Source organism: Rana temporaria, chromosome 8 (assembly GCF_905171775.1).
Source record: "Rana temporaria chromosome 8, aRanTem1.1, whole genome shotgun sequence".
NCBI classification, from domain to species: domain Eukaryota; kingdom Metazoa; phylum Chordata; class Amphibia; order Anura; family Ranidae; genus Rana; species Rana temporaria.
In genome coordinates, this window is record NC_053496.1 from 73,615,675 (window position 1) to 73,628,325 (window position 12,651).

Genomic DNA, 12,651 nt, shown 5'->3' on the forward strand with positions numbered 1-12,651 from the left:
TTCATAGTTAAATTGACCCAGTGCGACATTTCTGTCTGCCTCTTCTCCTGGTCCAATTAGAGAACACTTTGCATTCATTTAGAAAATCCAAATTATCATCTGAATGGTGCCTGTGCTGAGTGTCTAATCTCCTGTGTTTAGAATACAGTAGTCTGGCAGCATGGGACCCGGAAGCAATTATACTGCGGCAGGTCGGCTCCTTTCCGTAAATCGCCGTAGCTGTACATCGGCCCTTTAAACAGCTATGGCAGGCGCACATGCACGGCCGGAGGCGCGCGCCCGCTGCACAGCAGAAGACATGATGCCCGTGGCCGGCCACATGCGATCGCGGGCACGAGAGCCAGAACGTGGATTTGTTTGTGTGTAAACACACAAATCCATGTTCTGACAGGAGAGGAGAGACAATGTTTGTTCCTACTAATCAGGAACAGCGATATGTCTCCTCCTTTAGTCAGTCACATCCCCCCACAGTTAGAAACACACATGAGGGAACACATTTAACGCCTTGGTAACCCCATAGTGTTAACCCCTTCCCTACCAGTGACATTTACACAGTAATCCGTGCATTTTTATAGCAAAAAAATCACAGATCACATTACTAGTAAAGAAAATAATAATAATAAAAATGCCATAAAAATGACAAAAATCTATTCCTTTTTTTGTAGACGCTATAACTTTTTCGCAAATCAATATACGCTTATTGTGATTTTTTTTTACCAAGAATATGTAGAAGAATATATATTGGCCTAAACTGATAAGTACATTTATTTTTTTCCTTTTTTGGGGGGATATTTATTATAGCAAAAAGTATCAAATATTGTTTTTCTAAATTGTTGCTCTTTTTTTCTTTATAGCGCAAAAAATAAAAACCGCAGAGGTGATCATATACCGCCAAAATAAAGCTCTATTTGTGGAAAATAAAATACATCAATTTTATTTGGGTACAGCGTCACAATTGTCAGTTAAAGCGACGCAGTGCCGTATTGCAAAAAAATGGCCTGGTCATTAAATCCTTCCAATTCTTGAGTGGTTAAGTTCAGGGATAGACTAATAATTCAGAACAGGCACAGTGGTTATTTTTCTGACTATCATTTATGAGACCTCCTTGCGGGGCTGGACTGGGACAAAAATTTGGCCCTGGACTTCATCCAGACTGGCCCACTTTGACAGGCCTCTCCCATGGCGGCCGGACAACTCCCGCACCCCCCCACCCCGGCCACCCAAGCCCCCTCACCCCCTTCACTAACCACTAGCCATTCTACTTTATTAGAATAGAATGGTTGGTACTGGTACTCTTATAGGCAGTACCAGTGGGGAAGCTAGACATTATTTCACCCGGGGAAAATAATCAGTTCGGTGCCCCCCTTATGGGACAAGATTAGACAGAAGTGAGAAACTCCCAGGCCATAGCTGTTGAGTCAGCTGTCTGTCCCCTCCCCCCATGCTCCTCTGTCGTCCCCCCTGTTTCTCTGTTCCCCCCAGGTGAGCGCTGCGGGGAGGAAGAGGAGGTGAGCGCTGCGGGAAGGGAGAGACAGAGGAGCGGAGGGGGGGCGGCGTTCTGCTGTCACTGAAGCCGGCCCACTGAGCCATCGGCCCACCGGGAGACTCCCTGTAGTCCCAATGGCCAGTCCATCCCTGCCTCCTTGAGTCTTTGTGCTTAAGCTTGAATGTAAATATGGTACATATACACATGGTAAAAAAACATTATTTGTACATAATTATTTGTATTTACACTTTACAGGTTCTAGCGTTGGAACCTTTATATATGCAAGTCTGCAGAAAGAGTTGATATCTTTCTATGGAATCGATGGCTGTTTGCTGATTATTGGGGCTCTGTCATTGAATATATTGGCATGTGGAATTCTGATGAGGCCCTTACCAGAAGTATCAAGCAATAGACCAGAGAAAGCAGACATAGAGAAAATTCCAGATACCTACCTCATTTATCATGAAAAAGAACTCGACACTGAGGAACAGCTGGGGATGCTTGCGAAATCCCATACATTAAATGGGAACTGCAAATCTCAAGATACTAAGACTAGAAAAACTCAGCTCGATATAGAAATGGTTAACATCAACCATGGAACTGCAGAGAAACAAAGCTGCAAACAGTTCATTAAAAACAAGTTCCACAGCTACCTGGATTATTGGGAGGAAACGCAAAACCTGTTCAAAAACAAAGTGTTTGCCGCTCTTTTCATAAACATTCTGCTGTTTGACATAGGGGGGTTTCCTCCAGGATTTCTTTTGGAAGATGTAGCCAAAAGTGCCAATATTAGTAAAGAAGAGATGGCAGTGCCCCTAGTTTTCATCCTTGGTATCATGATGGCCATCGGCAAGCTCATCTTAGGTATCCTGGCTGATTTTAAGTGGATAAATTCTTTATATCTCTACGTCTTTACTATAGGGGCAACAGGCTTGGCTGTACTTGCAGTCCCTTTTGCCAAGACATATGCCACCCTGGCTATTATTGCTGGCACAGTAGGATTTTTTACTGGCAATTGGTCAATATTTCCATACGTAACAACAAATACTGTTGGCCTAGATAAACTCACTCACGCCTATGGGATACTGATGTTCTTTGCGGGTGTCGGAAATTGCTTTGGACCACCTATAGTTGGTAAGATATTTCAGCTGCTATTATTGTTAACCACTCACTAAATAGTTATATAGACTTCACCTTTCTTATGGGGAAGATTGTTTACAGTATATAAAAAAAGTCTCAACACAAAATTAAAGGAGTTGTAAAACATTTTTTCACCTTAATGCAATCTATGCATTAAGGTGAAAAAATATCTGATGCTGCCGGCCTCCCCTGAGCCCCCGTTATACTTACCTGACCCCTCGAAAGTCCCGCACTCGGTTCCCGAGATCCTCTTCGACGCTCAGCCTGGCCGCTGATTGGCTAGAGCGGATGGATTGAGAGCAGCGCAGCCATTGGCTGGCGCTGCTGTCAATCACATCCAGTGACGCGGCGTGCCGAGGGGCGGGGCCGAGTGATACAGCGAGCTGCTATGGCCGCTCGCCTGCAATTACTCACCACCATGCGAGCTCTCTCGCATGACTGTGGTCAGTACTTGCAGGGAGGACCAGAGACAGCCGCCGAGGGACCCCAGAAGACGTGGATCGGGGCCACTCTGTGCAAAACGAACTGCACAGTGGAGGAAAGTATAACATGTTTGTTATTTTAAAGGAAAAAAAAATGTTTCCTTTACTAACCCTTTAAGGATAATTGTCACATACTCTCAATATTTAATGAAAAACAGATGCTTCTACTTTCGTGGGATTTACATTCTTATTTTTGACATGGATCTCATAGATCTGGATTCCTGTTGTCACACCTTTAATAATGGACTTTGGCATATATATATATATATATATATATATATATATATATATATATATATATATATATATATATATATATATATATATGTTGCTATTTGAGGTCACACGTATGCTATGTACACACGATCAGAATTTTCGACAACACATGTTCGATGTGAGCTTTCAGTCAGATATTCGGACCGTGTGTATGCTCATCGGACATTTGCTGTCGGATATTCCGACAACTAATGTTTGAGAGCTGGTTCTCAATTTTTCCGACAACAAAAGTTCTTGTCGGAAATTCCGATCTTCTGTATGCAATTCTGACGCACAAAAATCTTACGCATGCTCGGAATCAATTCGACGCATGCTCGGAATCATTGAACTTCATTTATCTCGGCTCGTCTTAGTGCTGTACGTCACAGCATTCTGGACGGTTGGAATTTCAGACAACATTTGTGTGACCGTGTGTATGCAACTCAAGTTTGAGCCAACATTCCGTCGGAAAAAAATCCAAGGTTTTGTTGTCGGAAATTCCAATCGTGTGTACGGACAGCTGTAAATTTGGTACAATTTGTTCTGTAAGGCAGGGACAAGGGCCAGTTTACTGTTCTTCAGACTTTAGGGGGGCTGGACTGTGCCCAGTGGGAGTAAACAATGTCCGATCTTTGTTAAAAGGGGGAGAAATAGTTGGTGTTAGTGGGATGAATAGTGCCCCATTTTTGTTGTCAGTGGAAAGAATTATGCCCCATTGTTGGTGTCAGTGACTGACAGTCACCAGCTCTCTGCTCACAGAGCACTGAGAACTGAGTGATCAGCGGTGTTTGATCACTCCGTTCTCAGCCTTAGTTCCAAAAAAAAACGTAGCTTCTCTTTTAAATTATATAGACTGGTACTCACAAACATCTCTAAATAAACATCAGCGCTCTAATGAAGAGGGTTTGCCCTTGAAACTGGTCAGTGGTAACATGCGAAGATGGGGGCTACAAGCTGCGCAAACAGGTTCAGTTACAGAGATTTTTTCAATGCACCAAAAGTTAAACGGCTGTTTTACTAGATGTTTTTAATTGACAAGATAAGTTTATAAAGAGATGTTTGTGAGTACCGGCCTATGCCATTTTAAAAATAATTGTTTTATGAAGGTGTCACACAATGCTGGTATGCTTTCTGTTTATCCTACAGTGTTTCTGAAGATTTACACTATGGTGGAAGCAGGAAAGCTTTGGACACTGTGTATTAGATAAACAACAGTGAATATTCTTTGAAAGGACGCTTTTTAATAGTTTTTCTAACACAGAATTGTCCTTTTTTTTCCACTTGGGTCCCCTTCAGACAGGCCCTATCTGGTCCGATCAGCAGATGACCAGATAGGGCAAGATCTACAGCTGTAACAAGATCCATAGCCGAATCAGAGTAGAACAGAAGTTATTTTTCTGACAAACATGTCTGAATTTTTTTGCTGCATTAAAAACTGGAGTCTTCCTGACCTAGATTCAATCCATAGGCAGTTGGGCGTAAACAGACTTGTGTTTATGTTCATCCAGTTACCTCTGTTTTGTCATGTTTAGGTCACAGACCTTTTCAATTTTTTTTTTTTGGCCCTGGACAGACTCAGAAGTTGCATCCAGCTGCCAGAGTCTCCACATTTTCTAAACAAAGAGCCAGCTTACTGTCCTTCAGACTTTAGGGGGGCCAGACTAGGGCCATTGGAAGTAGAAAATATCCTGACATCCAGTGAGAGTAAACATTGCCCTATCTTTGGTGACAGTGGGAGGACTAGTGCATTATTGTTGATGTCAGTAGAAGGAATAGTGCCCCATCATTGATGTCAGTGGGAGGAATAGTGGCATTTTGTTGATGTCAATGGATGGAATTGTGCCCCATTATTGGTATCAATGAAAGGAATCGTGCCCCATCGCAGTTTGAAGGCCACTGCCCTAGACTAACATTAAAACCAAAAGGCAGACCTGATCAGACCGCCCGTGAGAAAGGGACTTAAAGTGCCGACTGTATATAATTCAAATTGTTTACATAATGGGGATTGATTTCACATAAAAAGTGAAAAACAATTTGCCAAAGGAAGATATATTCCATGTAATGTCACAATAGTAACACTAAAGAGGTAGATTCTGTAGGTTAATAATGTGAAATGGCCAAGTTGCTCCTTATAACATCCTTATATTTTATTCTGGGTTATTAATTGTTATTATTATTTTATTAATGATTTGCTTACAATTATTATCTTTTTTTTAGGTTGGTTCTTTGACTGGACCGGGACGTATGATATTGCCTTTTTCTTTTGCGGCATTTCTGTTCTTTTGGGTGGACTTTCCTTGTTGCTTGTGGCACTGCCATGTTGGAAGAACTGTGGAACAAATAAGTCAGAGCCGTTTTCAAAGAGTTACTCTTATAAAGTAGCTGCAACTGCCTGACGGACTGAAGAACAATGTCTTATTGTTAAAGAATTAGTGCTAATATACCTTCATGCTGGCCTCGTACTACTGTATTAGCATCTATAGGATTTTTTTTACCTGTGTGCCTGGACAAGCAAGATTTCTATGACTGCCCCAGCTTGTGCCTTTTTTTTAGCTAAATTCTGATTACAGATCCTGCTGCAGGCATCAGGTGATGTCAGGAAACCACCACCATAGTCCACGAGCATAGGAATTGAGGAGCAGACTGTTTGCTATAATGCTCTGTGGCAGTTCCACAAAAAAAAGGAAGGCTGCGAAGGTTATGGGGTAGACATTGCAACAGAGAGCTAGCAAACATCTGGGATTGTTGGTGCTTTTTATATACAACAGATTGTTGTGCTTTTCCTGCAATACATCATGACAGTTTATTTAGATAAAAACGAAAAAATCAATACAGTGTTTTCTCAGCTTGAAATACTTATGCCTCTATCTCAGAAGGCATCTTCTCAGGAAATGTTTATATTTAACCAGTACCATACTTTTATCTTAATTCCTGCCACTCCTTGGATTAAATGCTGACATTTTTTCTTTTTAATTTGTGATGCAATACAAATATTTTATAGATGAGAAGAAAGAAAATTCATGTCAGTACTATCTGAATCATGTCTGCCCTTTTGGACTAACATTTTTCTAAACTCTCAGAAAAGGTCTGAGGCCAGGGACCACCTAAAAAACACCTTATTTACTGTATATCAGGTATCTGCAATAATCTTCTTAGGCCTTGTACACACGACCAAGAAACTCGACAGAATCCATCAAGAAACTTGGTGGCAGAGCTTTTTTGCTGAGAAAAACAGTCGTGTGTACGTTTTTTATCGAGGAAACTGTCGAGGAACTCGACGAGAAAAAAAGAGAACAAGTTCTCTTTTTTCTCGTCGGGAGTCTCAATTTCCTTGTCGTGTTCCTCGTCGGGCTGGTTTTCGATGAGAAACTCGAGCGTGTGTATGCTAAGAAACCCTTGCATGCTCAGAATAAAGTATGAGACGGGAGTAAAAGTAGCATTTGTAATGGAGATGACAACTTTTTCACGCTGTAACAGACTGAAAAGTGCAAACTGTCTCCGACCAAACTTTTACTTAACACGCAGTAACATGAGATTAGCAAAAGCAGCCCCAAGGGTTGTGCCAGTGGAATCGAACTTCCCCAGCCATTGTATGTGTTGTACGTCACCGCGTTTGGGAACGAGGAGATTTGGTCTTGACAGTGTGTACGCAAAGAAAGCTTGTCAAGTTTCTCTACAAGCCTGACAAGGAACTCGTCGAGGAAAACGATGTTTCATTTACGACGAGTTCCTCGGTCGTGTGTACGAGGCCTCAGAGCTCCCTGCCAAAATATGTCAGAGTTCTGAGATACTATCTTATCATTCTCACATACATTACTTTCACAGTTTTTCAACATACTATCAGAGCTTGCTTTTATTTTTTCACTTAGATTCTTCCGTGGGCAATGTTATTCTTATAGCTGAAAAAGACTCAGTGGATCTGATAACCAGTTTTCAGCTACACCTATTAGTGATAGGAATGTACTTGTAGTAATATGTCATACATATGTTTTACCACACAACAAACAGAATTTTATTCCCTGAGGGAAATGCAATATATGGTACTTTCCCTTTATTAATGTACAATTATCTTATGCTGGGAAGTATACCAGTCCTTTGTGGTTGGTGGTATTTTAATAGATTTCAGTTTATGCTGACATTTTTATAAATGTAACTGGAAAGGCTACACCTGGTGTTCTTTTGGTCAAGACTAAAGATTGTCACATACAGCTCAAACTTTTGGCTAAATGCTGTGCTCCTGTTAGCACCACCCGGCTTGACAAATGTTGATTGTTCATTCAACTTTTGTTGATGGAGCTGGGTAGAAAATTGTCACCTGAATAGTGCCTGCGTCCAATTAGATGCAGGCACTGTTTGTGTATTCTGACAACCACAGTGGCCAGTTGTCAGAATACAATGTCCAGGAAGAAATTGTCATCCATCCCTGCTGTATAGTGTGGATGGAGGAATCTATTGGATTCCTTTTGTTCAGCCCGCAAACTGAGTGTATGGCCAGCTTAACCAGCAAATGCACTTTTGAGTCAAAAACAGTGTTTATGTAGCACATGTTCTTTTACTTTATTGTTTAAAAATTGGTTTTATGCAGAAAGTTTGTAGTTAAAGCGGATCTCCACTCTAAAGTGGAGTCCCGCTGATCGGAACCCTCCCCCCCTCCGGTGTCACATTTGACACCTTTCAGGGGGGAGGGGGGTGCAGATACCTGTCTACAGACAGGTATCTGCACCCACTTCCGGCCCTACGATACGGGCAAAGGACGGGTTTTTTCCTTCCTTCCCGTCCGTCCCCCGTTGTATGCTGGGAACACTCGGCTCCCAGCACACAGCGGGAGCCAATCGGCGGGCGCAGCGCGACTCGCGCATGCGCCGTAGGGAACCGGGCAGTGAAGCCGGAGCGCTTCACTTCCTGGTTCCCTCACCGAGGATGGAGGGGGGAGCAGCAGGGTGACGAGCGATCGGCTCGTCATCTGCTGCGATCGGCGCTGGACTCCAGGACAGGTAAGTGTCCTAATATTAAAAGTCAGCAGCTGCAGTATTTGTAGCTGCTGGCTTTTAATATATTTTTCCCGTGGCACATCCGCTTTAAGTGATACCCATTAGCAGCTACTTTAAACGATTAACGATAAAAAAAAATCTGAATAACTTAGATGCCTTTTTCAAGCTATCTACCCTTCTAGAAATGGTTGTGGAACCCACATATGTATACACAGTTACAAGAAGGAACAATGAAACATATATACCCAAAAAAATATGTTTTTCTTGACACACTTGGATGGTAAAGGCTGGTTGTAAAGGTTAGGCTATAGAGAGAGAGAGAGAGAGGAATCCGTTTAGAAGTGTTATGGAGTTATTGAGTTAAAGATTAAAAAAAAATCCTCACTTGAAGTGCGAGTCCTTTTGAAATGTCTGTGTACCTGAGAAACAAAATGAAATACAATCATTAATGAAATGCAGCTATGTTTCTTGACATAAATAGTATTTTTTTTGTAAATAGGATATTTTTATAGTAACCAGAGCTTATTGGGCTAATTGACTAGGACATAAGATGTTTAGGCAAATAAAGAGTATCACTTAAGCTAGCTACACATGTTACAATTTGTTTTGTTCAATTTCCTTTAGATTTACCTTCAACTATGTAGTGCAAGGGCCTGCCTGATTGCATACAATTTAAAAGTGTTTAGGTTTGACCTTATATTATATGGGTTTTGGTAAACTTAAAGGAAAATTGTATAATTGTGTAGCCAGCTGTAAACTCCAAGCTTTCCGCATTAACTGATAGCTAATACGATACATTACGCTACTACTACCAACATTTGCTTGAGAGCACTTATAGGAGGTGTTGGTAACTTCAGAAGACCCTTTTTTAAGAGTCGACATGTCTATCTATCTATTATTTGGCACAAAATAACAGTTGCAAGAACATTGATAAAAAAGACTTATGGACAGTGTGCATTTGTTATCACCTAAACATTAGACTTATAGCAGTCCTTTCATTGTAGGGGCAGCTGTGACCAGTATTCTAAATCAACCCTCTTCACACTGCTACACACCCTTCTAAGTAAATGCTACACAAAAACAGACTCTACATTCTAATATATTGTAATACATTTTCTAGATGGCTACCCCCTCCTTTATCTCAAAATACCAATAACATAAATGTATATATTATACTAAAAATATAGTCCAAACATGGGGTAACCTGACACAGTTGGAAGAGGGTATAGAGCAGTGGTTCTCAACCTGGGGGTTGGGACCCCCTCGGGGGTCAAATGATGATTTGCCAGGGGTCACCGAATCCTGGGCTGTTCCCGCACCACTCTCCCAACTGTTTTGTGGCTGCCCAGCATGGTTGTCCCTGGAGCCTGTGGCCGCCCAGCTGGGCTGTTCCTGCAGCCCACGGCCACCCACTCAGCCTCTTTACAGCCGCACATTCAGTTCACAGCATGACTGGGGGGCAGAGACTAGAGGTAAGTTGACTGGTAAGGAATGTGAGGTGGGAGGGGCTGGAGGAGACCCTATCTCCTGATTTCAGCATAGGTGTCACTGCTACGAGACACCACAAAGTCAGAGACACAGTGAGTAACACTACCTGTGATTATAGTTGCCATTAAAAATCCCCACTACAATTCTCAGATCAGCAGATGACCTTGATCAAGAGCATCTAAGTTGGCTGAACAGAACTCCCCCCAGCATTGCCACTCATCCCATCCCCCCCCCCCCCCACTAAGGAGTAAAAGAATGAATAAAAATAGAGAATACATGGAAGGGAGGGAAAAAAAGGTTGAGGAAGACAAAAAAAGAGAGGGATGGGTGAAAAAAATAAGAAATTAGGATAGAGAGAGATACAAGGGAAAGAAAAGAGAACAAAGAGAAAGAGGGGAACATCCTAAAATGTACCATATGAGGTTTTAATACTGTACGAGTGGAGGGGACTCAGGGAGCGCCACGCTATGAAGATAATTTTACTGTTAGGGGTCCCCACAACTTGGGAAATTTTATCAAGGGGTCACTGCACTAGTAAGCTTGAGAACCACTGGTATAGAGCCAGATCTGATCACTGACCTGAAATTTACAGTGAAAAACACAATCTGTGCCCAATACTCAACATTATAAGATTGTATAACATATGCAAAGTGCAGAGGTGCAGTAGGAATGTGATGACACGTGGTGACATGTGACCACTACAACCCATTATTGCTTTGCAACTGCCTTATATGTATAGGTCACACATAAAATATTCTCATTACTGTCCAGACCCAGAAAAAAAATTCAGGGTCTAATAACAAAAATAAATATAATACAATTTACCTTGGTAGGTATACGTACTTATTCATGCCATAAAATCATTATGAATGTACAGTGCCTTACATCTTTTGGACTGAACCTTTGTTAATACCACTCTCTAATCTATCTTTATTTCTGGTCTGTTATAGAGACTACACTTTAAAAGTACAACTAGCTCTTCAAAGTTTATGATTTGTATGTAATTTATATAGTGATATTTGTTAGTATGTCTTTTTATTTGTGACCTTGTATATAGGTAATTTTTGTACAAATGGGTAAATATATGTTTGCATGTAAATGGTTAAGACCTTTGTAAGGTGTACTAATCTGGCCATTTTTAAAGATATGATTCATCGCTGTGTATGGCACGCTCCTAATATTCCCACTGGATCATGATTCTTTACCAGTGCCCACGCAAAGCTGATATATACTGTTTGGTGGAATTGACATTTAAAGATTAGGCTAACCTAGACAGCTCAGAGCGGAACTCATTATGTTTGAAAGTGTTAATGTGATATAGATTAAACAAATAAAGTTTTTAAATAAAGACGTTGTGTCTGTGTGTCTTCTTTCAAATCTTCTGTGTAAGATAACACTTAAATATAAAATAGTAAATATGTAGGAAGTGAAAAGGGGTGGTTTATACCATAGCAGCATGAACATTAATGTGAATGTGTAGGTTTATATTGCTTGGGGACTCCAATATTAAGAATGGAATTCTTTATCTCAATATCAATATCAATATCTTAATGTGGTTTTCTGGTCTAATTTCTGGGTGTCTCACTTTTTCTGAGGGATTTTTTTTATGTAATACATTGGGGTTATTTACTAAAGGCAAATTTACTTTGCACTACAAGTGCACTTGAAATTGCACTGAACGTGCACTTGGAGGTGCAGTCGCTGTAGATCTGAGGGGTAGTTCTGAAATGAGGGGAAGCTCTGCTGATTTTATCATCCAATCATGTGCAAGCTTAAATGCTGTTTTTATTTTCCTTGCATGTTCCCCTCGGATTTGCAGTAACTGCACTTCCAAGTACACTTGCAGTGCACTTGTAGTGCAAAGTAAATTTGCCTTTAGTAAATAACCCCCAATGTATTACATAAAAAAATCCCTCAGAAAAAGTGAGACACCCAGAAATTAGACCAGAAAACCACATTAAGATATTTAAAGCGGAGGTTTACCCTAAAACAATTATATGCCATTCCAACCAGCATACTGCCGACATGTACAGTATGCGGTTTTTTTTTCCGCTGTACATACCGTTTATCTCACAGAACTATGGCAAAGTCAAGATGCCTTGAAGAGAAATCTTTCACTAGAGGCACCTACTAGTTTCACAAGAGATATAGAGAGTGGCTTTTTAGGCTGTTATTGCTATGGGATTGATTTACTAAAACGGGAGAGTGCAATATCTGGTACAGCTCTGCATAGAAACCAGTCAGCTTTCAGTTTTTTTTGTCAAAGGTTAATCAAACGAGCTGAATTAAGCTAAAGTTAGATTCTGATTGGCTGCCATGCATAGCTGTACCAATGTTTGCACTATCCAGTTTTAGTAAATAAACTCCTATGTGTCATCAACCTAATTGAGATTTTATGCAATGAATCATGCAGTGTAGGTGTTAAACATCAACTTCAATCAAATAACACAGCTGCACAAATAAAAACTATTTACCTGCCACATATGGTTCAAGTTGATATAAGGACTGGCAATGACACTTTTGAGGATGTACATCAGTTTTTTCTATATTTGCTTGGAGTTGTTGTCAGTAGCATGCTACTAGAGGGTGTAACATGCTACTAGAGGGTTTATTTGTCCTTACATGTACTTTGAGATGTCTTCTAGGGTGCCCGGGTGGTCTTAAACCCACAAAGTCTTCAATTATGCAAATGTTAACTTTCCTTGTAATAATAAGAGATGCTCACCCCCTTCGACTTCTGGCACCTTTCTACTGATCAGTAAAGCCACGTCCTATAGTGATGGGCCAATGCGAATGTAAGGCAGGAGGT

The 12,651-nt window shown here is 40.9% G+C and overlaps 1 protein-coding gene across 1 annotated transcript in view; it reads left to right on the forward strand.

Annotated features, from left to right (window-relative positions):
• SLC16A9 (solute carrier family 16 member 9) overlaps positions 1–6,567 on the forward strand; it is a 47,892-nt gene extending 41,325 nt beyond the window's left edge. The window contains exons 6-7 of the mRNA XM_040362038.1: positions 1,742–2,620; positions 5,581–6,567. Coding sequence (XP_040217972.1) covers positions 1,742–2,620; positions 5,581–5,759 — 1,058 coding nt within the window. The 3' untranslated portion in view covers positions 5,760–6,567. The remainder of the gene's footprint in view (positions 1–1,741; positions 2,621–5,580) is intronic.
• Positions 6,568–12,651: the final 6,084 nt, after the last annotated feature.